We start from the raw sequence: 25,591 nt of genomic DNA, 5'->3' as shown, positions 1-25,591 counted from the left end.
GTTCCTGTTTCAGCCTCGTTTGGAGGGGGAAAAGAGAATTTGCCTGGATGTTTTTGGAACGGCTCCTTCCAGCCGTGTTACTTTATCTTTTCACCTTAAAAAATTGTTTTCCTGCAAGAATCTCCCGTCCTTTCTCCACCCTCACACACACCCAAAATAATAGTAATGAATTATACCTATCAGAAAGGACTTTCATTTTAGGAAGGTCCACTTTCAGCTGACCTACTCCCTGGTCTCCCCTTCCTAAACCTTTCACGGCCCTGCTGTTTGCCTGGAGAGTTTTCTCATTAAACAGAGCTTCTGACTTAACAAGGGCACACGTGAGTGCTCAAGGGCCAAGAGGGTGTATGTGAATTGTTCATTTTGTCTACAACGTGAAGCGTGGACAACACACTGGGGTGGACCATTGAGTTAGTGGCACCTTCCGTTTTCAGCAACTCTGGGGACCAAGAGCAGGGTCTTCAACCTTGCTTCCTTCATTTGTCTGCCTCTTAGAAGTCCCTGCACGGTTGCTTTGACTCCTGAGAGGAAACCTATGTGAAATAACAAAACTACCTCGAATCTAGATATTCTCCTTTTTCTCGAGACCTTAAATCATGTAAATATGATGTTCCTTATCCTCATAGCAGCCCTATGAGACAGAAGTAGCCCGTTTGTTTTATAAATGTAAGTATAGTCAACTCTCAGTTGCCACATACAGATCATCTGTCATGCAGATAACTCGTGACATATTTTAAATCCTTGGACAGTTTCTCTCAACAAGCAAGCGTAAGCCTGGACCATCTCCTCCACCCCCCACCCAGCTGCTGGGTACTTAAGGAACACAAATTAGTTTTCATATTAGCTTAAGGAAGACATAATTAGGAAAGTAAGTCTAAGTAAGTCTGCTGCAAGAAAAGCGCATCATAAATTCCAGGTTATGGGAGAGACGGCTGACCCTCCCTTCGGCTCAACTAAGAGCCGACTGTTAAGATCTGCTTTTACAAACACGCACACCGTTAGCACTCCGTGTGCTGGCATGTTTACCAAAGGATTTGTAGCGCCCTCCATGGGAGGTTGTCAGAGATGGCTTTGTACCCCGGGCACCGGGGCATACAGGGGAGACCGTGTCCTGTGGCCGCTCCTCCCCGCCGCATCCCGGAGGCGCATCTTGCTCAAGTGCTTTTTAAAAGTTCTGTCTGGCCCACCGCCCATCGCAAGCAGAGGCTGACCGAGCATCGCAGGGGGCTCATGTTTGGGCAAAGACGGCAGCGGCCTCAGTGTAAGGTACCAGAGGCACGGCACCCGGCACGGATGGCGGACCGCCCCGTTCTCCGGCCACCAAACGGTCTTAGCCGCTGATAGTTTTGTGCAGAGAAAGCAACCTGGGGATTCCTCTAGTGTCATTCCTTCCGCCTTCTGGCAGAAGCTGGAATTCTTCTATAAAGAACTTGTCCCCATTAGCAATCTGATTATGCTAAATACAGTCCAGATAGGAAAGGCAGGATAAATAGTTGAACAAAATGAAGTTTATGGAGATAGATTTCTTCCTTCGACTATCAAACCCCGTAACTATTTATTTCTACTTTGCAGTGTACTGTCTTCAGGTGTCTTACTGCCTAAAGACAACTTAATTCTGCTCTTTATATGCTCCTAGAATGTTCTAGTGTTTGTTTTCTAAATGGTACTCTACAGGTTGTGCTTAGTGAGGGATTGAAAAATAGTAGAACATCTTTAGAAGCTTTTTTGCCTCAATCTTTCTGTGTTCAGTTAGCAGAGGTGAGGGCTGGATAGTGGGCACATTTGGAATGTGGTGGGGGGAGGGTTCCTTGTGCTAGTCTCTCTCCTCTTGTACCTGTTTGAAATTCTCCATAATGAAAACACTGAAAGTAATAACAGAAAAATAAATCTCCGTTCCCAACTCTAGGTAACTCCTGATTGGCTCTTGTATTCATTTCCACACCTGACTGTTGGCAAAGCCTTCGTGTGATAACTTTTCCCTGAGGTTTCCATCATCTTGGTACCATGGGGCACCTGGCTGGCTCAGTCAGTGGAGCATTTGACTCTTGATCTCGGGGTTGTAAGTTTGAGCCCCATGGTGGGTGTAGATATTACCTAAAATCTTTAAAAATATATATATATATATCAACACTTTCTGTATTGCTCAGACCCTTCCATTGGTATATAGACTTTGGGGACCTTGAGTGTCCTCCTTCTTCCCAGTGATTTTTCTGGATATTACTGAGCATCTCTTTCCCTTCTCTGGAAGGTCAGATCAGATGTCCTCCTAATAAGCACATACGTGTCCCACAAACTTCAGCTGAATACTTTTCTCTCCTGCCATTTTCAGTTTAAAGCCCTGTTGGTCAGACCAGCAGGCCTTGAAGTCATCTTGTTCAGCCCCACGCTGGGGGCTCAGCCTGCAGGATAATACACCACAGTGGTTCTGAAGCACAACACCCTGACTTCATGAATATTCCTGGACACCAGTAGTTTCGAACAGAAGTTGTAGAATTGTACCTCTCACTAGCAAAGTAAAAATGAATTTATTTTTAACATTTGGCTTATGGGATGAGGGCAAGAGAAATTTCTGGGTGGTCTGAAAAATTAGGCAAAGGACAGAGTCTGCTGTGAAGGTTCTCGCAGAAAGTGGTTTTTCCAAGAGAGGGTTCACGTTGTCTAGCAAGAGGGGAGAAAACCTTGTATGCCGAGAAGTGCCTGTTACCCCAAGGCACTGCGAGGCTGCTGTTGGCTCCACGAGAATACTCAGCACGCCAAGTGTAATACATATTTTAATCCATAAATCCCTCAAATGCACCCAAAAGCCACAGACTTAGAAAACACGGAAGAGGAAGATTAAATGTCCCAGAAGCAGCTAATATAACAGAAGCAGAATGATTGGGAGAGAAATACTTTTTCTGTTTCCTCCTTGTCTCGGTGTCTGGAAGGTTACCTGGATCTCCTTTTCATTTGCTATTGGCATTCTTTTCATGACCTTCCTTTTCTTGCCCTGAGACTGTCCTCTTTCTTTCTGGTCCTTGTTTGTCATTCCCAGCTTCTGTATCTGCCTGCCTGCTGGACGAGCTTCTCTCCCTGCTTTTCCTTCCTGTTCTCCCATCGCTGTACCAGTACACACGACGCCTGTTTTTCTTCGTATAATAGTGGCTTGTCTTAGACTTCAGTCCCTGGTGTAAATTCTTTCTCAAGCCTGCACATAAGACTTTAAAGGACTTCCCTCCTGCCTGCCACCCCTAGGGACACCTGGAGATAACCCTTGATGGCTCTTTAAAAACTGCAGAGGGGCGCCTGGGTGGCTCAGTCGGTTAAGCGTCCGACTTCAGCTCAGGTCACGATCTCACGGTCTGTGAGTTCGAGCCCCGTGTCGGGCTCTGGGCTGACCGGGAGCCTGCTTCGGATTCTGTGTCTCCCTCTCTCTCTGCCCCTTCCCCACTCATGCTCTGTCTCTCTCTGTCTCAAAAATAAATAAAAACATTAAAAAAATTATAAAAAATAAAAAAAATAAAAACTGCAGAGTATTACTTAGGTAATATAATTTATGATTTCATTTCTTATCTATTCCTAGCTTTTCCAGTCACAGTCTTCTGGATCCCCATTCAAGCCAGCATTTTCCTGGTACCTGTAGCTAGCGTTCACATCCATAAACTACAGAAAGCATTACATTGTAAATTTTTCCTTTGGGTTTTAAGAATCCTTTCTCTTCCACCACATGTGTTGATTTGATAAATTTATTTGTTTAGTTCTCAATTTCTCCCTGACAACCATCAATATTTGTCTCCCCACTAAAGATATTTCCATGACCAACTTGGAAGGCCTTTGGGCTGAAAGATTCAGTTACAGCAAACAACAATTCCCAGAGGTTTCCCAGATTGTGAGGGCAAATGAAAGGCCCATTCTTCCCCAGGCCGTCTGTCCTGCTCTATCTTGTCGGGCTGGGGCGGGGTGGGGGAAGGGCAGTCTGGTTCCGGGTGACCGTGGCCAGGCCTGTAACCCTGTGCTCTGCTAGGCTTGAGCCCATGCTGTTATTATCCGGAGGGCTTTACACATTTATCAGAGTGATGACGTCATATCGTACTGTCCCTCACCGTGTATTTAACATTCTTGCTATTGATCAGTGGTTTAGCCTGGATTATTTCTTCACCGATGCGCTGAGTCGCCAGCCATGTCATAGATGCCAGGGTGCCGTTCCAGTGCCAGTTCTGACCATCGCCGCATTTCGGAAAGGAAGCTGCCTGCCAGTCCATCTGCCCTGATTACATGGCTCTTATCTCTAATCTTTACATCTTTGAAGGCCTTTGGCAAATGATGTGCTTCCTGGCAGGAGCACATCACTGCCGAAAGGAGATCTGTGCTGTCTCTGCTTTCCTTTCTGTTTGCTGAGAGCTTTAGTCTAACGTCCGTGACGCCACCAGACTTCATCAGACCCCTCATTCGAAGTCATCGTCAAAAAGTAGCTGGCTTTCATTGTACGCCTACTGTGTGCCAGGCACCGTGCCAGACTTCACCGAAGTCAGCACAAATAGTCCTCGACAGCCCTGTGAGATTAGTAACTGCCATTTTACGTTTGAAGCAAGCAAGGTTCACAAGCCATTCGATGGCAGACCCAGGAGTCACATGTAGTCCTTCTGATTGGCACGCCTTTAAAGGAAATAAAATAGCTTATTTGACCCTCACACAGAGTGCACGGGAACTACCGATACAGCATTTGGCTACGCTGCCTTAAGGGTCTTGTTGTGAAAATCCTGCTGCACTTGGGAACAGAGTGAAAGGCTTCAAGGCCTTCAGTCTGCGGAGGCCAAGGCTGATAGGAATGTAACCAAGTTCCTGAAAATCACGAGGAACGAGATCTGGAGTCATATTTAATTAGTAAGCATCTACTGTGTTGAAGCTTCCCAGTATTTTAAAGACAGCAGATTATACAGAGAACAACAACTACTTGGAAACAGGTTGGCACAGAGCCGGTGCCAAATGGTGGAGGGAATAAAATCACAGGAAGGAAAGAACCTGATGGGCCATTCTCTCTGTGGTATCTCCATGAAATGTTTGGTGGAAGAATTGGACTTACACTGGCAGGGGATCATTCTAGGTAGAGAGATCTGTCTGAGCAAATACATGTGATGTTAGGGTACACTAAGGGGACAGGTATGGTTGTAATGAAGAGAGAATGTAGAGTAATTTGTGGGAAAGGCTGATGTAATCCTTCAAACTAGTAGCTCTTTGGCTGTTATTTTTCCCATAATAGACAGCCATCAAAGTCCTTTGTGCGTGCGTGCGCGTGCATGCGTGTTTTGGGGGAGTGGGGGGAGTTGGGATGGCCGTTGCCAAACAATATTTCAAGAAGATTTAGCTGTGATAATGTAGATGTATTCCTCAAATCACAGAATACCAAAAGAGTTAGTGTTGAGAAAAGTAAATGAATCCCCCTAAGTAAATAAATTGCATACATACACATACACACGTGCACATGTGTGTGTGTTCCATTATACAGTAGGTAAGTGATGGAACTCATTACTTCAGGAGAGGTCAGGAATAGAGTAGGTCAGCTCATGAATGATAAATTCAGAGTGTGCAAGGCTATGACCCTAACCTTTAAAGTTACTCTCGTTGGCGCCCATGGTCTACCACAAAGCCTCCCCTCATTCCCCCATCAGCGACAGACCACTACAAACCTCAAGGCCTCTTGTTTTGCAGAAAATAGGGCCAAGCCCCTAAACGTGAGCAAATGATCACATAGATGACAAGACCAGACCAGACTTATGATTAGATAGCATTAGCTGCTACCCATGTAATATGATTTGAGAGGCTCAAAGACAAATGTCTGTCCAAAAGTGTATTCCCCTGTCACCCATCATGCCTTAATCTTAAATCCCACTACTAGAGGTAGATTATTTTGAGTCTTGAAAGGAATTGGGCTGAGCGGAACAGCTGAGAGTCCCCCATTACTACACCTATGAAATTAAAAGAAATTTTTTTTGGTAATGTTTATTTATATTTGAGAGAGAGAGAGAGACAGAGACAGAGTGCAAGTGGGAAAGGGGCAGAGAGAGAGGGAGACAGAATCCGAAGCGGGCTCCAGGCTCTGGGCTGCCAGCACAGAGCTTGACACGGGGCCCAAACTCAGGAGCCGCGAGATCATGACCTGAGCCGAAGTCGCACGCTTAACTGACAGCCACCCGTGCGCCCCTGCACCTATGAAATTTTGAAGTATAAATACCCTCTTAAGCAGTTGTAGTCTTTGATATTTATCCTTGCATATGTGAGAAATTGCAATACATTAAGTACAATAGCAAAAGATTGGAAAGCCAAGACGTGCATCATTAGAGCACTGGTGAATCAAAATCAAGCGCCTCCAGATCCTTTTGTAGTACATGAGCATGATGATCGGGTGTTCGCACTGTTGTGTGACATGTGCCTCCCTCAAACCTTGTTGCGACGTTGGCACGCTACCCGTCTGACGTGAAACAAAAATTAAGCACCTTCATACAAACGGAATACTCTGCAGCCGTTCTCTTTGTGTTGTAAGTAAAGATCTCCAAAAAAGCAAGGTGCAGAAGAGTATGAACGTATGCAGTGTTCGAATGGGGAAAATACCCAGACACACGTATACACATCTCCAAATGCACAGTCTTGGGTAGGGTAGACTACGGGCGAGCCCAGAAACTGGCCACAAGTAGTTACCTCTGGGAGGGGGATTGACTCTTTTCAACCCCGTGCCCTTTTTGCACCTTTGTTACTATGCCCTCCGTGTGTTACCTATTTTTCGAAATTAAGTCTCTGTTAAAATAGAGATTCTCCTGAAAAGGGGAAACTTAAGAGCCAGATGATCACCTTCTGAGAGATGATGGCCCTGATGAGAGGAGCAAGCCCCTTGAAGAATGGACCCCGTGCGGGGGTCTCCTTGGAGCACTCTGAGTGGCAGCATGGCCACCTTGTTGGTCAGTCTCCCTGCATGTCCTCCCCCCAGAAGGTCACCTGACTCTGAAGGGTGTTGGGTGGGAAGTGTGTGAGTTGTGTCAGAGGCGGCCTCGCCCAGGGATCTGAACCTTCAGAGCCTGTCCTGATACCCATCGTGTCATGTGAAAGTTTTAGCAGGTCCCTCTGGCTACAGTGGAACAACGGCTGGAGCAGGGTGATGACGAAGGAAGATAAAACGTCGTCCTGGCAAGAGAGGATAGGACTTTGTCCAGGGAGGCAGCAGAGAGAAGTGGTGGAATTCCGGGTTTACGTTTGTAGGGCGAGTTGACAGGATTTGCTGATGGTGTGTGAAGTCAAAGGCGGCTGCAGTTTTGGCCTAGGCAACCGGAGGGGTGCAGTTGGGCAAGACTGGGTGGGGCGTGTCTGACCACGTGGGCTCAAGTACGGGACACCCAGGCTGGAGGGAGGTGAGCAGGGTTAGGTCTCATTGTCTTTTGCAGGGAAATGTGGTCCTGGAGCCAGCAACTCCTCCAGAGATTTTAGTCTGACTGCTGTTTGACAAGGAAATCCTTATGCCGGGACTGTGGCTCCTGAGGCGCCTTTGGCCTCTTCCCAGTTTGGCCAGTTCTGTAAACCTAGCCTGGAAGCCCGAGGGGAGAGGCAGCAGTGAGCCCAAAAAGGGAAGTCTCCTGCCTCCCTGGGCCCTGCTGGCCTGCTATTCAATGGTAAGGGTGGCTGAGCCCACAGAATGACTCCCAGATCGACAGCCTGGACGCCTGGCTTTGCCAAACTCCGTCATCTTGGGAGAAAATCACTCTGTTCTGTGTTTCCTTTTTTCTTCTTTTCTTTCTTTCTTTCTCTCTCTCTTTTTTTTTAATAAACTTTGTATCTGCTTCCTTTTGAGTTTAAAGAAAAAGAAAGGGGTTTACTAATCCACATGAATGCTAAGGTTTCTTATGGCTTTGAAATATTGGGGTACTCGAGACTGGGGCCCTAAATCTTCAGTATGTGCCCTTAGGATAAGTTTGTGTTTCTGCCAAAGGAACTTGCCTGTCCTCTTGCCAGAGGGAGGCACACCTGCCCTGCCCGCGTCTCTAGGGTCTTAGCAGAGATCAGATGATCCACACTGGATGTAAGAGGGCTTTGAAAAGTGCCAAACAGATGCCCAGAGGCTTACTGCTAGGATTGTACAGGGTCTCTCAGACAAACAAGACGGAGAACTTCAAACTCTGAAAGCAGAATGTGAAGGGCTTCCTGTTGCTTAATCAAACGAAATGACCCAGAATATAAACTGAGATTAACATACACCTTCTAGATTAGGGCTAATCAGGGCCAGGCTGAGCAGATGCAGGGACAATCCCAGCCTGATTACTGTGCCTCCGCATTTAATCATCTCTCCTCCAAGGGCAGGAGGCCGACTTAGCTCATGCTGGCCTGCAAGCCGCCAGTCCCCTCCCCCTTCCCCTTCCGTGGACAGAAAGGGTCAGAGCTGCTGAGACGGTTTAATCTAATCCCATGCCAAAATGGCTGTGTGTGTGAGAGAGAGATTCTGAAATTCTAAAATCCCCACAGTAGGATGGTAATGCACTGATTTAAGGTGGAACCGCATGTAGAAAATAATGGAATTGGGATTTTGAGGCATTTGGGGTTATGGAATGACCCTGCATGTGAAATTCTGAAAAGCTCTGAAAAGCTTTTCGGGTATGTGGTTGCTGTTCCCAGTCATTCACTCTCGAGACAGCCTTGTGGAGGGGGGCATTCCATCACCCAGTTGCAGAGGCCAGAGTTATTCCTCCCGATTGTGAGGTGAGATACAGAAGACAAAATCTTTATAAATGAGCCCCTCTTTGGATGAGTCCTGAATGCAGTCGTGTTTACATTACTGTTCTGTTGACTGGGAGCTCCTGGCTCCAAAACCGCCTAATCACCCTAGGACGGGGCCACTCCAGTCACCCTGTCTCCGGGAGGGACACCTGTGCGAGCTTCGAAGGCAAGTTTCTCTGTGAGTGCAGAAAACATTCATTGAGCCCCTGCTGATTGCTGAGGACTCTGAGTCCCTTACAGAGTTGACCGTCTTCTTGAAGACATGCACACAGTGCCTGTGAATGCGAGTGCTGCCTCCACGGAGGCCTGTACAGAGTGCACAGGACCTCAGGAGAGAGGCTAAGGCCAGGGAGGAGAGACCGGCTGCCATGGAAGGAAGAATAGGAGCCCATTCAAGGAACAAGTCCAGGGCCATCACTGCAGGCACAAGGCATGCTTGTGTGCAGGTTGTGGAGGCCCAGTCAAGTGGTTCACCTGATGGGAGTGTACGGCGGGGGGAGAGGAGGGCTGGATACGTGGTCACTCGGCCTGAATGGAACAACAGGAGCTGACGTGAAGGGTTTAAATCCTGCAAAGAGATTTGGACCTCATGTCCCTTGGGCCAGTGAAGAATTGTGAAAGAAGGCAACAAGATCCATTTACGTTCAAAAGATTGTTCTAGCTAGAACAGTGGCAGCGAATACATATTTTTGCGTTCACACCTTTTTCCGTTTTATTCTGGAGCCAATCTCCCACAATACTAAAACTTTTAACGACAGTGTTGGACATGGATCCACATCCTAGGAAACAAAAACTTATCATAAATCAGAGATTTAACTCGGACAATTCTTGAAATCCCCACTGCCCGCCTTCTGATCCCGGCATGATTGTTCGCGGTGAGGAGGTCTCCTTGCTCAAAGTGACCCCTGCGTTTATGAAGTGTGCGGCTTGTTCCCCAAGTTTGCAGCTTTTGGAACTGACTCAAGCTCAGAAGCAAGAGTAGAGAAATAAGACTGATCTTTGCTTCTAGTTTCAGTTGCTGTTTGCCAGCATGTGGCTTCTTTGCAGGATGACACAGGTGTCCTGGCTTGGCCAGCGCGCATTTGGGGTCACTTCATTAGTTTTGCCCGTTGTGACCAGAAGAGAGGACGAAGGCGATGACGATCGTGAATACACTGGAGCGATGGAAGGGGCCGTATGGTCTTCACACATACTCAGGCCGGGCCTGGAGTCTAGAAGCAGAGGGCCCAGCTGCACATGGCTGAGGCCAGTAATAGGCTCCCTTGGCCTATTGCCCTTCTGACACATCTGGTACCTCACACCGTGGGAAACAGAACATGAACCAGAGCCACCCCTGGCCTTGAAGTAGCCCTCTGTCAAACAGCAAGGTCTATCCACGCGCACTGACCGGGCCATGCCAGAATACGCACTAGTGTCCTGGTGCTTGCTGAGAGTCCAGAGGAGGCCACTCTCAAGTATCGACTGGGGCTGGGATGGGGCCAGCTTCCGAGAGGAGGCACCACTGAGCTGGTTTTTAAAGGGGAAGGTGTGGGGAGTGAGGGAGTTCCCAGTGGTGAACAACTTGAGCAAAGACTTAGAGGAAGGAGCGTGCCGCTGGGCAGCAAATGAGAGTGGCCGGGGTAGCGCCCGAGCACGGAGTACCTGTGTTGGAGAGCGTGAGCCTGCAGAGCTAGGCCAGGGCAGAGCATGAGATGTCTTGAATGCCATGTCCAACAGGAGCATTTTTTTAATAGGCTTTGGGAACCTTTTGAACGTGGAGTTTGAAGAGTTTGAGATAGAGGATTGATGTGGGATGGGAAGCTGTCTCAGGTGGCAGGGAGGGGGAACTGAAAGAGGACTGGGTAGAGACAGTTTTTTGTGTTTTTTTAATGTTTATTTAGCTAGTCTACAGGACAATATGGGTTTCAGCAGTAGAGTTTAGTGATTCATCATTAAATGTAACACCCAGTGCCCATCACAACAAGTGCCCTCCTTAGTACCCATCACCCATCTAGCCCATCCCCCTGCCCACCTCCCTCCATCAACCCATAGTTTGTTCTCTGTCAGTAAAAGTCTCTTGCGGTTTGTTAACCCCTCTTCTCTTTCCCCCCTCTTCCCATTTATTCATCTGGTGTGTTTCTTAAATTCCACATGTGGGTGAAATCATACGGTGTCTGTCTTTCCCTGATTGACTTTTTTTCTCTTAGCACAATACATTCTGGGTCCATCCACATTGTTGCAGATGGCTGGTTAGACACATTTAAGAGCTGTATGCGAAGTCTAGATGAGGGAAAGTGAGCCCCACAGCGTTCTGGGGTCAGTGCCTGGCCCTCAGCCTGCTCTTCTTTCAGCCTAGCGTGCAAGTGTAGGCTGGCCTCTTCTGTGGGAGCTCCATTCCTGTTAACGCACAGCAGCCTGAGCCCAGATTTCCTAAAATGACTGTCACCAAGCAAAACATCAAGCCCATTTCATGTTGTATCATCAAATACGGATGTCTAAACTGGCAAGATTTTCCTCTAGAACACAGAACATTGTTAAAATAACATTTTATTTGGGTTTTTTGTGTTTTTTTTGGCATTAGAAAATATTCTGATAAAACATCCCTTTTTAAAATTTTTATTTTCAAAAAAGTGATATGGTTTTAAATGTCAATAAAAGGGAGGCAACCTTTCATGCTCTTTCTGGTGTCTTTACTGCTCTAAATAATAGTCATCTCATTAGTCCTTGAGTTGAGACATGATTGCAATTTCCTGGTAACCCAGTTTGTATGTTTATATTACCTTAACTACATCGAAATTGTTCACTGCTAAGACAAGTATATTATCACGGTTACCACTTGCTTTATTCCTTCTGATTTTTAGGCAGTAATCATCAGTTCTACCCCCTTCTGGAAGACCCCTCTGAGTCCTCGGCCCCATGTGGTGGTGCCAGTCCTGCCTGTCTGTCCTCCCAGGCATGCCGCACAGCTCTGGTCCTGGGTCCCTCATCCTTCCCCAGAGCTCTTCTCAGTGATTCTCTGTTTTTCTCTCTCACTGCTGTGCAGCACCTCCTTCAGAACCTCCCGAGAAACCATGGAGGGGTGACCAGCTTCCAGACCCCCCCACACGTCTGAAGATGTCTTTCTCCTGCCCACACACCCTGTCAAAAGGGGTGTCATTTCATGGGCGGGCAACCCAGTTCTCCCGGAAGGCATTTTCTCCCAGACACTTGAAGGCATTTGCTTCATCTAGCTTCCAGGTTTGCTTTTGACAAGTCCCATAATATTCTGACCCCTGGCTCCTTGTGTAGGACTTTTTTTTCCGTTCTGGAATTCTTCAGGGTCCTTGCTTTATCCCTCATGTTCTGAAATTTTGCAAAGATGTTCCTTAGAGTCTCGATCTTTTGTCATCTTTTCTGCTGGGCATCTCGTGGGCCCTTTCTATCTGAAATGCATGGTTTTCAGTTCTAGAAATTTATTTACAGTGTATCTGATAATTTCCCACCTTCTGGTTTTTTTACCCTCTGGCATCCTGTTTCATCAGAGGTTGGACTCCTTTGGCCTCCTATTTTTCTCTCCTCCTTCCCATCTTTTAACCTTTTCTACTTTGTGAAAAACGTCCTTGATTTCTTCATCTTCTGCTTTCTTTAGAATGTATTTCATCTGTTAGATTTTTCATCCTAAATTTTTTTTCATACACCTTTTTAAGAAAAGCATCCCATCTTTATGCTACAAAACTCTTCTCTCTCTGAAGATACTAGAGTTTGGGGGCTTTTGTTTTCCTCTGCCCCCAGCATTGGGCATTGTCTGCAGCTCTGTTCCCGATGAGCTAGCGCCTCGGGGAAAGCAGGGCAGAGCTAGGTGGTCTATAGGCCCGGGGATGGGGGTGAGTGTTTTCGGTGTCTTCCCCCCCCCCCCCCCGCTGCCCCACCGACAGATATCATGACAGATAGCACTGTGGTCTTTTCCCGGGCCTCTCCAGGTCCCTTTCTCAACAGTGGTGGAACTTCAGATGTCCTGTCAACAAAGGTCTGGGTGTCTGGGTGTTGGAATTGGTGGGAGCTACTGATCCAGTCAAGCTGAATACACACTTTTAGCCAATTCCCGTTTTCGGCCTCGTCTCTCAGTACAGTAGTGAGAGCTACATGTCCCGCGCCCTCCGTGAACACGGGACTTGCTTCCGCGTCTCTGATAAGTCAGAACCACTTTACGTGTGCTTTTCATCTTCAGAAAACGTGTTGACATCCTTCATTTATATCCTTTCCCCTCCCCTTAATTATTTAGTTTTAAGAGGAAGAGGAGCTTGATATGTACGTTAATTCTGCCTCATTTAACTGAAGATCCTTTTTTTAAAAAAGATATGTCCTATAAAACGATCAACTTTTCGGGGCACCTGGGTGGCTCAGTCGGTTAAGCGTCTGACTTTGGCTCGGGTCGTGATCTCGCGGTCCATGGGTTTGAGCCCCGCATCGGGCTCTGTGCTGACAGCTCAGAGCCTGGAGCCTGTTTCGGATTCTGTGTCTCCTCCTCTCTCTACCCTTCCCCTGCTCACACTCTGTGTCTTTCTGTCTCTCAATAATAAATAAACATTAAAAAAAAAAAGATCAACTTTTCTTATGAAGGACTGCCGTTTTTCTGAGATCACGTGCTTCTTCCTTTCTTTGTAGTTAAACCTTCCTTTCTACTGTGAAATGATAGTGATATTAGAAGACAGTTGGGTCTTTTCAAATTGCCCCAAAATTGTATTTTAAAATTGTAGTGGTCTGTGGCTCTAAAATCAAGAAAACCATGCCCTAAGCATTTTTTTTTCAAATAAGTGAACACTGAAGGGAGGGGGCGGTGGCCAGAAAACAGGATAGGATCGAGGGAGACATGTTTTTAAGCTGAGAGAAACTCGAGCATGGCAGACGATTTAAGAAGTCAGTAACAGAACATCAAAGGAAATTAATGGCAGCCTCTCCTAGAGGAAGGAGGTAGTCAGCAGGGATGGGCTGGGGAGGAGGGTTCACACCTGACCGGCCTGGCTTCCTAACGGTGGAGGCAGGCAGGGTCATCTCCTGGCAAATTGGGGAGACCCTGCCCTGGGGCATGTTTCCACAATTTTTTTCAAACTTCCCTTTCCTGATAGTCTATTTTAAAGAATTAAAATGGGTAAGAAGAGGGATGTATTTATGCCTGTGCAGTCGGTGTGCGACTACAAGAGGCTGGACAGCGGTGCCCTGAAGGGCTGGGGTTGGCTACCCTGTCCAGCCGGCATCTGGGAAGCTGAGCCCGATCCCCACCAACAGTCTCCCCTTTGTCTCCCCAGGACTGGTCCAGATCCCTGTGAGCATGTACCAGACTGTGGTAACCAGCCTCGCCCAGGGCAATGGGCCGGTGCAGGTGGCCATGGCCCCTGTGACCACCAGGATATCGGACAGCACAGTTACCATGGACGGCCAGGCTGTGGAGGTGGTGACGCTGGAACAGTGACATGCGGCCATACCATGGCGTCGTTTTCTAGTCTACTTCAAAATTTTTTACACGTTTGCAGAGGTGCAATCAAATGGAATTAAGTCTCTCGACTTTGGAAGAAAAGTTTTGTTAACCTTTTTTTTAAAAAGGAAGAAAGGCAGTGGGTTTTGGAATTGCATTTTTTAAAGCACCACTCTTGATTTTCTGGGATTGGTGGAATGAGATACTGTGTTGTCAGTTTCACTGTCCCGAAAAAGCCAAATTGTGGCAGGACCTCTTTCTGCAGAAACATGTGTGTATACTTATGTGTGTGTATGTGTGAGTGTGAATATATGTATATGTGTACATATGGATATACACATTTACATATATATAAAGTATATATATATGTATGTATGTAGATATATATATATATATATATATATATATATATATGAAACCCGCATGGAATTATCTATATGAAATCAAGGTGAGCTGTGGAAAAATATAATTCACCCAGTTTAGTGGGTGTAGGGTACGTGGCCAGACACAGTCACCCGGTTTTTGTTCATACCAGGGTCATGCGTTGAGCTACTGACAAACTCAGGCGGAGGTGACCATGCCCTTCACCAAAGCTGCCTCCCAGTGGCCACCCAGAACTCTCCCTGCTGGACTCACCTGAAGAAGGAGGTTCCAGAATGGGGTGGGGTCCAGAAATTGTGTTTGCAAGGTCCAAGGGCCTCGTGGTCTGGCAGCTGAGATGCTCCTCGGGCTGGCCCAGGTGCTGACCTTGCCACAGGCAGGTGAATGTCCTTAAAGCTCCAGGCCGGGACGAGAGGGTTTTCCTCAGCCTCCCATCTCCTCCCCTTCCCAGGAAGTCGTCTTGATCTCATGACTATTAAAATATTGCTCTGGTTTTAAGGTCAGTCTCCTGAATTGGTCATGTATATGAACTGAAGGTAACAGAAGTATTAAGGGTTTTTTGGAGCGCGTGCGCGCGTCAGGTGTGCCTGGGGGTGTGTGCTTGGAGGGGAGAGAGTGGGAGGGGGAGGGGAGGGGTTGGAAGGGGAAAGGAAGGAGGGAGAGAAAAATCTTCAAAGACCAGGGCACACCAATGGGAGCAATTTTTTCCCTTCCAGTACGTTTCTGTAGCTTCACAGAGGAGACTGGAACTGACAGGGCCACCTGGCTCTTCCTACTGCGGGACCTCAGAAGAGAAAGGGACCTAGGATGTTTCCTGCACCCCGGCTCAGGCCCTGATTCAGAAGGGACCCTGCAGTTTTCCCAGGCTCCTCCTGGTGGGTCAGGCCCCACAGCTTCCTCCTCACAGGTGCCGACTGGTCTGGGTGTTCTCTGTAACTGTTAAATTCTGTGATTTCTCAGCTGCAAGCCCTGAGTCTCCAGTGGCTAAATTCACCTGACTTCTCGACAGGCCAAATCTCTGCTCCTTGAGTACAGGGACAACTCTTCCTCCCTCCTCCCGGGCCCCCCATGTGTGATCGTGTATTTAAATGTGTTTTTTTTTTAATGCGACATTAAAAGATTCTTCACGTCTTGCTCAGCCTTTGAGAAAAGTTTCAGATTCTTGTATTTGCTTGTTTTATATAAAATTATCTAATGTTCTTTGTATGTTTTTTTCTGTACGTAATAGGGGGAGGGAAGGGAAATTTACATATAAACAGTCCTAGTTCTACAACTTGTTATTTTTTTAATTATTATTTTTTATCGTCATTGTGAAGCTGTTCAGGGGCTTTAAAGTCCGTGTTCCATTGTGGTGAAATAACCTCCTAATAGTTTGAGAAATTGCCAAGAAGAAGAAAAGCAAAACCCAAGTAGCAGAGCATGGATTCTGTGTTGTTTCCCATTCTGTCTATTACTGCCTCATTCAATAAATAGTTTAAAATGTGGCAACAGGAAGTGGAATGTTCATCTCTATAGGAGCACTTGGCCTCTTAGAACTCTTTTGGGGTGGCCTGTTCTGCTTTGTAAAAGGTGCTTGTAACTCAAGCTCGGTGGTCCTTGACTGGTGCTCTGTGGCGTTGTGGAGGCCTGCAAGGAGAGTGCTAGGACAGGGCCAGGGCCTCCTGGCCGGCGCCCGCCTCCAGAGCAGCTTCACTGAGTTCGTTTTATAAACTGCTGTCCTGGGGGTGCAGGGCAGGGAGGGGGTTTGGGATCTAGTTTGAAAAACCCTAAAGATAGTTTGAAAACTCTACTCTGGAGTTCTTTAAGGGTTAATTGCATTCCACATTAAAAATCAGGATGCATGATGGTGCCTGTCCATCAGGGTTCCCTCCACGTGAGTGTTGTTCAGTATTGCAGTGGATTATCCTTCTTGAAGCAGAGGCCTCAAGCCATTAATTGTTCCCTTAAGTCCTCGCTCCTTGGGTTCTGTCACGGCTCACGTGGCGACCGCCATCTTTCCAGCCGTGCCTCCTCCCACAGCCCCAGCTTTAGGCCATTGGTTTTGAACCTCTGTGTTTGTGGCCACTCTGTGCCTCAGCCTAGAATGATGCCCTCCTCGCTGTTGCCATCACCCCCTTCCCGGTTGCTGGATGTTTAGGTCAGTTTCGTGATAATGATTTAAATGGATGAATGGAGAAGACAAGATGTTTTCCTTGATGACTGACAGCGGCTCAGTAAAACCAGCGCCACCTCTCCCTCTTCCTGAACAAACGACACACTGTTGGCTGCTTGCTCTAGAGGGTGAACAGAGAGGATTGACTGCAGCCAAATCGACCAAACGTCATTGCCATTGACCACCCAGGAACAGCGGGTTATCTAGAGTACCTCCTAATGGGGCCGGCATCTCTCTGGAGGTGCCTTACTGCACAGTGTGTTCTGTTTGCCTGGCAAGACCCGGGTGCTGCCTTTTCCACAAGCATATGTTGAAAACTGTCTTTGGAGCTGATGGAGACCTTTGCTTTCATTGCTGCCTGAGTTACCACCAGCGGCGGCTGCAGGGACCAGGTAGGTGAAGTGGGAGCTGCTGGGGAGGGGAGGTGCCGCAGAGTGGAGAGCATCTGTCCAAAGGGAGCAGCCTCTCCTGAGTGCCCAGAGATTGCCACCAAGTGGAAGGAATATGGGCCCTAGAGGCCCCATCTTCATAATTTTCCAGAGACGATGGGGAATCCAGATTGGTGTACGAATCTCCTGATTTCAACAAATCAAAAATCCTTCACGTATTCTGCAAGGGAAAAAAAAACAAACAAACACCCGTAGACCAGATCTGGCCCATGTGTCGGTTTTGTTTAACTTGGTGAAACCCTGCCATGTGCCAGATGAATACAGCCTTGGCAGGTGCCCATGGGAAACACGATGAGAGGAGACATCTTGTATGAACGGATTGCTGCAGCCCAGGTGATAAGGTGGCATCTGGATGGAGTGTTGTAGCAGAACAAGTTCCCTTGTCTCTTCTTATCTCCTTGAGGGTCCTCTGCCTAAAGTAGCTTATCATCCAGGTAGCAAAGCTCTGGTGCTCACAGAAACTAAGACTGGGCTAGGAATTCTTGGCTGTACATCCTACATCTGAGAAGATACTGGCGATGCTGGTGACCACTGGAGTTTTCTGAACTCAGATGAGTGAGCTGAGAACCAGAAGGGCAGGGAAGAGAAGGGGCTCTCACTCTAAGCTCAGGCTGCCAGTGCACCCTGGACCTCACTCAGACCCAAGCCAGGCTCATCTTCAGCTGCTTCGCATGTGGAAAAGGGCCTACTCCTGCACTCCCCTTCCTCCCTACCTGCAGCCAGTCCCCGTCCCTCCTCCATAATGCCCCCATTATGTGGGTGTGGCACCGGGGTGGTACCCGGCCTTGGGGTGTCCACACCAAAACTGAAGCTTAATTATTGGAAAGAGAGCCCACATTTCCTCTCTCATCCCTGCCTCGATGGGCTGTGGGTCAGGTCATCAGCCCAAGCCAGCCTGTGGCCTCAGCACAGCTCACCCTCAGATGCCAGAGTCAAGGACACCCCTCAGTGCACTCCCACCTAGCCTCTGCTGTTTGCTCCTGCTTGGCAACTCTTGAAGAAGATCCACTGGGGATGGTGGAGGGAGCACAGAGGGGCAGGTAGGACTTAAGGACAAGACTCTGAAATAGCTAGGCAGAGTAGGTTCTCCCCACCTGCTATCCCACTGCCAGTGCTGCTGGGCCCCTGAGTTAAGTCCCCAACTCATTCTGAATTTGAGTTTCTCCCTTCTGAAAATTGCTGGGGTATTAGCAAATATTTATCAACTACTGGTGTCTTGGGAGTGTATTTCTACAGAACAGGGAAATTACCCATCTGCAGAGGGGGAAACCAGGGTCCCCCTGAGAACCTAGGACTTACCCAGGGCCATCTTGGGAGGCAAGGACAAGCCTGTGTCCCAAGCCCATGTCACCAGCCCTGTCCAGAGGCTCTCCTAGCTCTTGTTTAGGAGAACTATGGCTTGTCTGCAGTTAAGAGTATTTATATGGTAGCAATAATAACAGTTAACGCACAGCCCTTACAATGTGCCTTCTTCTGTCTTAGAGATTTACCTATAGATTACCTTAATCTTTACAAAGTACTGTTATTATCCCCACTTTACAGATGAGCAAGCAGGTACAGAGGTTAAGTTGAAAGTCGCTTATTTAATATTTGGGAGAAAAGGCTAGAAACTATCGTCCCAAACTTAAGGCATTTGTAATTAAAGTATGATTTTTCTTAAAGTAGGCTCCACGCCCAATGTGGGGTTGAACTGATGACGATGAGTGACGATGAGATCAAGAGTCACACACTCTACCAACTAAGCCAGCCAGGCACCCCTAAGGCACTTGTAATAACAGTCGTTGGTGCAACTTAAATTAATTGGGCCTGAACTCAGATTTTCTTCTGAGTTTATCTACCCTTTAAGAAACTAGTGTTCTAACTAGCAGTAACTAAAAGGCTGCTCTGAGCAGGACACTGCAAAATGCTGTCCACCTTTACTTCGAATCCTCTCCGCAACCCTGTACGGAGGTGAGATTTCATTTTATAGGTGCGGGAACTGAGATGGCAACTTCACAAGGTAATTGCAGAACTAGTGAACCGGAATCTGTCTCTAGAAGTTCCGCTCTTGGTACCAACCACTCAGGGGGCAGGTGTCGGAAAACCAGCTGCACATCTGGATTCTCATTTTTAAAGAAACCTGCAGGTGAGTCCTGAACTTAGCCCACGTGCAGCCTCAGAGGTCCCTGCTTTCTGACTGTGCCATGGTGGCTGTCCAGGGCTTGTCACACTGGAGGAGCAGCCTCCCAGCCCCTGGACCTTTTCACCACGTGCACTCACACAGGCGAACACACACAGGAACTTGAACACAGCAGACTCTCGACATCTCATCAGACGAGTGGCCTTAGTTTCCAGTGGCTCCTTAATCAGAGAATTCAAGGAACCTAAAACATTCATTCCCACACATTCTCATTACACGCGAAAACCCAGTGTTAACGTTGTTAAATAATTTGATGTGAAAATAATGTTGACGCTATTCCCAAGAAGAATCTGGCCCTGTGAGATCCTGCCAGGGATGAAGGGTAGTGAAGACACTGGTGCCCGAACACCTTCTTGGGTGTGAGAAGTTACATTGTCTTCGTGAAACGTCCCAGGGCCCAAACGCTAGAGAGAGATCAGTTGATGTTAAAACCCAAGGAGCTCTGAGCAAGGAGGCCAAGCTAAACCTTGGCAAAGTAGTTGGATTGTGAAGTGGTCAGTTGGGCCGAAGCCCCATACAGTCTTTGGCTCCTCAGTGGCCTCGCATGGAAGAGAATTTTAAAGCTGGAAAGGACACTAGCCACCACCCCTCATTTAGGCTATGAAGATTAAAGCCTAGAGGCATAGACTCAGGACCACGTGAGTGTAGCATTGCACCCAGACTTCGGACTCTCGGCCGGGATCCTACCCACACTGAACTCTGAGCTCCTCCTGCCCTGGCCTTGCCATCTAAATTCTTAAAACCTTAGAATTTAGGGGTGCCTGGCTGGCTCAGTCAATACGGCATGCAACTCTTGACCTTGGCGTTGTGAGTTCAAGCCCCACATTAGGTGTAGAGATTACTTAAAAAAAAATTTAAGGTAAAAATGAAACCTGAAAATAATCTATGCCTACATATTCCCCTTGCCAGAACTATTTTCATAGAGAACAATGTTTAAGCCAAATTAATCTGAGTCTGAAATTTGCCAGAATTTACCAAAATTGTTGCAGAAAAGAGCCATAAAGGGATACTTTGGTGGGAGAGGCAAAAAATATGGTTTTAATTCACAAGAGAAAAGAAAGACATCACATAATAGGATTCTTTACCCTAGCCCTCAGGCTTCTCATCTGTGCGAACAGTGGGTCATGAACAATTCAGGGGACCCTATCACCAACAAGGTGCAGTGGTCCAGGTGACGTCCCTTGCTTCTAGTGAATTAGCTCAGTCGAGTACAGATAAGCTGCACGGAGCTGAGATGGTCCAGGCTGTGAGTCCTGGCCTCAGTTTCCTCCTGTGCTCGCTGGTCCCAACACCTCTGGCAGAGCCCAGCCCACCTGCCCAGACTGAATGAGATGACGCCAGAAAGAGCCTGGTGCCCGCTGGGCACCAAAACCTTTCTGGTGTGAACAGCAGAACCCAGAGGTGCCAGAGTAAAGATGAGCTGCGAATGGAGCCAAAGATCTGTGTCTTCCAGGTCAAAGTTCATCCAAACTCCTGGCCCAATTCTGAGCCTTGGTATCAGGAGACCACGGACAACTGAGGTCACGTGTCTGCCTCTGGGCCAATCAGCAATGGCCGGTGAGATTGAGGGCGGTCTACTTCACAGATAGAGAAGCTGGTGGAATGCTGGTCCACCTAGTGTTGATTGCCATCATTTCCACGCAACCTGTGACAACCCGGGGACAATGAAGCTGGGATCCTAATAGCTTCCCTGCTGTCTCACGTTGCCTCTACCAAAGAACCCTCTTAGGTCTTTGAATGTCTGGAGTCAGTAAATTAGGAGGTCACTGGGGTAACTGTGCCCCATCTGCACAATCCCACCATCCCAATAATCTCACAGTGGTTAAAAATAACTTTATTGAGATGATTTACATGCCAGTCAGGTAATCCGTTTTAAAGTGAGCATCTTGGGGCACCTGGGTGGCTCAGAAGGTTGGGCATCAGACTCTTGATCTCTCAGCTCAGGTCTTGATCTCAAGGTCCTGAGTTCAATCCCGCCTTAGGCGTGGAGCCTTCCTGGGCTGGAGGGGGCGGGGGAGGGAGGGCGCTGAACAGCTCAACAATCTTTAGTGTGTTTACAAAGTTGTGGGACCATCACATAATCTAATTTTAGAACACTTTCATCATCACCCCCCAAAAGGTTATTTTTAACACCCCAAAAAAGAACTTGAAGGTTATATATAAAAGATACATGCGATGAAATAAGGAAATGAGAATGAGAAATCAAGACCAAATAAAAGGAGGCCACGCATTTGCCAAGGTGGAGCCAACATTGGTGATTTGATGAAGTCTCCTTTTAGCTCTGCTCTTGACAAAGAAGTCCTGTTACCAGAAGAAAGGAACAAATCATCAGTTACTCAACAGAAACAAAGCACTAAATCCTTTTTTTAAAGTTTGAGGGAGCTCACAAGTTATTTTACATTCAACATCTGCTACATTTTTCCACCCCAAACGATAGCTTTACTTCCTTAGGCTTTTAAAGCCTTGAGCATTGCTTCAAAACACCTCAATTTTGAAGGTATTTTGGGAGGATCTAAACTAAGGTGGCAGTTAAGTGTCTACTCAGAGATCATTAACTATCCAAGGAAAGGGTAGGCAAGAGGTAAGTGTGGGGAGCTGTTATCAATCAATGAGCCATTTGAAATGGCCCCTTCCCAGTCCTTGGAGACCTGCAGGGAATGGGAGGAGCATTAAGGTCATTGGCCTTGAGGAAAGTGCTTTGCTATTATGATATCTGCCTTCCCTTTCCATCTTCCCTGCCTGCCCATCCACCCCCACCTCCCCAATCTTGGAGGATCTGGAGCAAGAGGACAGAGGGTAGGTAGCTGACTACAAAGCAGACCATACTGCCAATCAAACACTGTGGGTCCCGGAGCTTGGAAGAAGGTGGAGTGGAACTTGAGTCTGAGACTGAAGCTTCAAGGGAGTCTGGATTTAATGATGAATCATGTTTATACAGTTACGGAATTCACTCAATATGTAATTAAGGAACTAGAAGAGTCAACAGAACATGGTCAAGGTAGTGAATGTGGAAAATAAAACCACACTGTGTTCAAACTCACCAAGGCAAGATGCCTTTGCCTTTGTAAAGAGAGAAGACACTTGAAACGTGGGTTCAGGGCACTTGAGTGGCTCCATTGAGTGTCCAACTCTTGATCTTGGCTCAGGTCATGATTTCATGGTTTGTGAGATCGAACCCGCATCAGGCTCTATGCTGACAGCACAGAGCCTGCTTGGGATTCTCTCTCTGCCCCTCCCCCACTGTATCTCTCTCTTTCAGAATAAACCGGATGGCTTAGTGGGTTAAGCATCTGACTTCAGCTCAGATCATGATCTTGCGGCTCATGAGTTCGAGCCCTGCGTCAGGCTCTTTGCTGACAGCTCAGAGCCTGGAGCTGGCTTTGGATTCTGTCTCCCTCTTTCTCTGCCTCTCCCCACTCGTGCTCTGTCTCTCCTCTCTCTCTCTTTAAAAATAAACTTTAAAAACCAAATAAACTGTTTTTAAAAGTCTGTTTCTTGATTTAAAAAAAAAAAACTGGTGGGTTTACCAGTGGCAGTGAAGGGCTGGATCTCTTTCCCATGAGGGGCACCTCTGTGCATCTCCCCTCCCCCATAACCTCCACAGGAAGTTGTCCTTGCTCTCCTGGTCCTAAAGGTGCCTGGCCCCATCAGGCCCCCATGCCACCTTCCCAGGATTGCTAAGGAGGCAGAAGACTGGCTCCCAGAAGCTGGGGACCTCCAGTGCTGCTGGGGGTGAAGGACGCATACAGGAGACCCTCCAGAAGTATCTACTGATGGGCTAGGCAAGAGCCATGGTCGGGAAAAGGGAGCCTTCATTGCCGCCTCCATCACTATCCCCTAGACCTGCTGCCTCTTCTTCCACCGGACATCTCACCCTGAGAAACCCCAGTGGAGCCAGTGCAGCGGGGAGGCCTGAAAGGTTCAAGTCAGGCTTCAGCCAACACTTAATGGCAGAGCTTTGAGAACCTTGCATGGGACAGATCCACCAACAAAACCGCACTGCCCACCAGCCATGCCACTACAGTTTTTGGCTTTCCAGTATCCGCTGGTTGAGAAAAGACACATCCCCTATGGATCCAAAGTTCTTCAATTAATTTGCAGTTTGTTCGCAACAGCCTTTACGTGCATTTCAAAAGCTGTGCGCACGTGAGCTGAATAATGCCTAGGTCACAGCCCAGGAGCTGAGGGAGATGTAAGCCACCTGCACTTGGGCAAGGAAGCAGCTTCAGCGTAAAGCGACGTCTCACACAGCGACAAAGCATCTGGTCCAGCCCCCATCTGAGGTGGCCACCCACCCCAGCACCCCAACGCCTTTGCTGGAACATCTCCGGGGACGGGGAGCTTGCCCATCCTAAGTCACAGCCCGACGGACCAGTAAGGAAGTTCTGGGAGGCAATCTGCCTCTCTGTAAAACCTACTCACTGCCTCTGCAGTCACAGAGAATTATGAAGGTCCCCTTTCTTCCAAATAATTGAAAACAGCCTTCACATTCCCACCCAAACCTTTTCACAGCCAAAATCTCCAGTTCCGATTTTTCCTGGAGATTGGTCAGCTGTTTCCAAATATAAAGTGGACCAGATTTCCTGAATGATCCTCCCAGTGAAAACCAAAAAAGCTGAATTTTAAAACTTTTTTTTTTTTCCTAGTAATCTCTACAGCCGATATGGGACTTGAACACACAACCCCGAGATCAAGAGTTGTATGTTCTTCCAACTGAGCCAGCCAGGCACTCTTAAAATACCTCTTTTATTTTTTAATTTTTTAATTTTTTTTTTTTTTTTTTTGAGAGGGAAAGAGACAGAGGTGAGCGGGGGAGGGACAGAGAGAGAAGAACACAGAATCTGAAGCAGGTTCCAGGCTCTGAGCTGTCAGCAGAGCCTGACATGGAGCTTGAACTCACAAACCCCAAAGTCATGACAAGCTGATGTCAGGATGCTTAGCTGACTGAGCCACAGGCAATTATGTAATCCTCAGAAGAGCATGTGGGTACCCGAAATGTCACTGGTCCCAGCTCGCCGATGCAGACCCTCTGAGGAGGGTACCAGACCCTGACCAAGGTACAGACACAGCCTACTCACCTCCCGTGACCCGCTGCTGTCCCTCCCTCAATGCCATCTCAGGTGAATGTGTGGCCAACCAAAGTCACCAGATCTTTCTGCCTTCATTTCAGTAGTCCGGTCTCCTCCATTCTTACCCTAGTACAACTGAGGTTTCTTCCTCACCTAAGCACAGGATTTTCACCTCTTGAGATGTCAACTTGCTTCTAACTTAGTCTACCCTGGGGGTTCTTGGCCTCTGCTCTATTGATATTTGGAGCCTATTACTCTGTGGCGTCCTATGCATTGCAGGCTCTTCAACAGCATCCCTGACCCTCACCTACTGGAGACCAGTAGCAACCCTCACCTCCAGTTATGACAATCAGGTGTCTCCAGATATTGCCAGATGTTCCCCAGAGGGGCAAAACTCACCCCCCTCCACTCCACTGAGACTGCTGAGGGACACCATCAGGCAAGCTAAGGGCAACCCCCCCACCCCCGCCCCCACAGGTGGGGTACGTGTGATATTCCTCAGGCACTCCTGGCTGCCCAAGAACAAAGGAAAGGAAAGAAAACAAATGGTTAACTGATAGAGATCACAGTCATCCTGGACGCGAGCCTCCATCAGTTTGCAAATGTCTTAGTGAATTACAAGAAAAAGGCAATCTTATCAATAGCCGAATCTCCGGTAACCTGTAGACTCAGTTTCCTGGAGCCCCAACATCACCCCTCGGTAGTGATGTGAGGGAAAGGCAAGACAAGACGGAAATGGCAGGTCAAATTAAATTTCCTTATAACCTGCAGCCCATTGACTAGTACTTGAGGCAAATACAGAGTATATAACATTCCTCCTGGAAGCCCTTGCCATCCTAATGTTAATGTCTTGCTAGAGGAAAAACCACCTTGGCTTGACAAAAGCAAGGCCTCAGGTATCTTAGGAGTCCTCTAGCATATCAAAGTCCCTCCGGAGGCCTCCTTTTTGTCTTTACCTCTCCCAGTTCCAAAGTACATAAGCAGTCACTCTTCACAGCCCCAGCGCAGCTCTTCCTGCCCGCAGGTCCTGTCCCATGCTGTAACAAAATCACCATTTTGCACCGAAGAAGTCTTCGGGAATTCTTTCTTGGCCATGGGCTCCAGACCCCAAGAACCCGACCACCATCACCCCAAAACCTCATCAAGACCACTGTTCTGTACAGACCTGGTTGTGTCAGCCACATGCTGTATCCT

General features: G+C 47.7%; 1 protein-coding gene and 1 non-coding gene across 4 annotated transcripts in view; both read left to right on the top strand.

Annotated features, from left to right (window-relative positions):
* The window catches only part of NRF1 (nuclear respiratory factor 1), a 146,506-nt gene extending 130,470 nt beyond the window's left edge, over window positions 1–16,036 (top strand). For all 3 annotated transcript variants that reach the window (XM_040471989.1, XM_040471986.1, XM_040471985.1), the window contains one exon: window positions 14,001–16,036. In XM_040471989.1, the coding sequence (XP_040327923.1) occupies window positions 14,001–14,164 (164 nt within the window). In that variant the 3' untranslated portion in view covers window positions 14,165–16,036. The remainder of the gene's footprint in view (window positions 1–14,000) is intronic.
* LOC121029017 (small nucleolar RNA U13) lies at window positions 6,351–6,454 on the top strand. Its single transcript, XR_005789539.1, has one exon. It is a non-coding gene; the product is annotated as a small nucleolar RNA U13 (small nucleolar RNA).
* Window positions 16,037–25,591: the final 9,555 nt, after the last annotated feature.

Source organism: Herpailurus yagouaroundi, unplaced genomic scaffold (assembly GCF_014898765.1).
Source record: "Herpailurus yagouaroundi ecotype Mexico unplaced genomic scaffold, PumYag 100, whole genome shotgun sequence".
Classification (NCBI taxonomy): domain Eukaryota; kingdom Metazoa; phylum Chordata; class Mammalia; order Carnivora; family Felidae; genus Herpailurus; species Herpailurus yagouaroundi.
The sequence above is the reverse complement of the archived record's forward strand: the minus strand, read 5'-3'. Positions and strand labels throughout refer to the sequence as shown.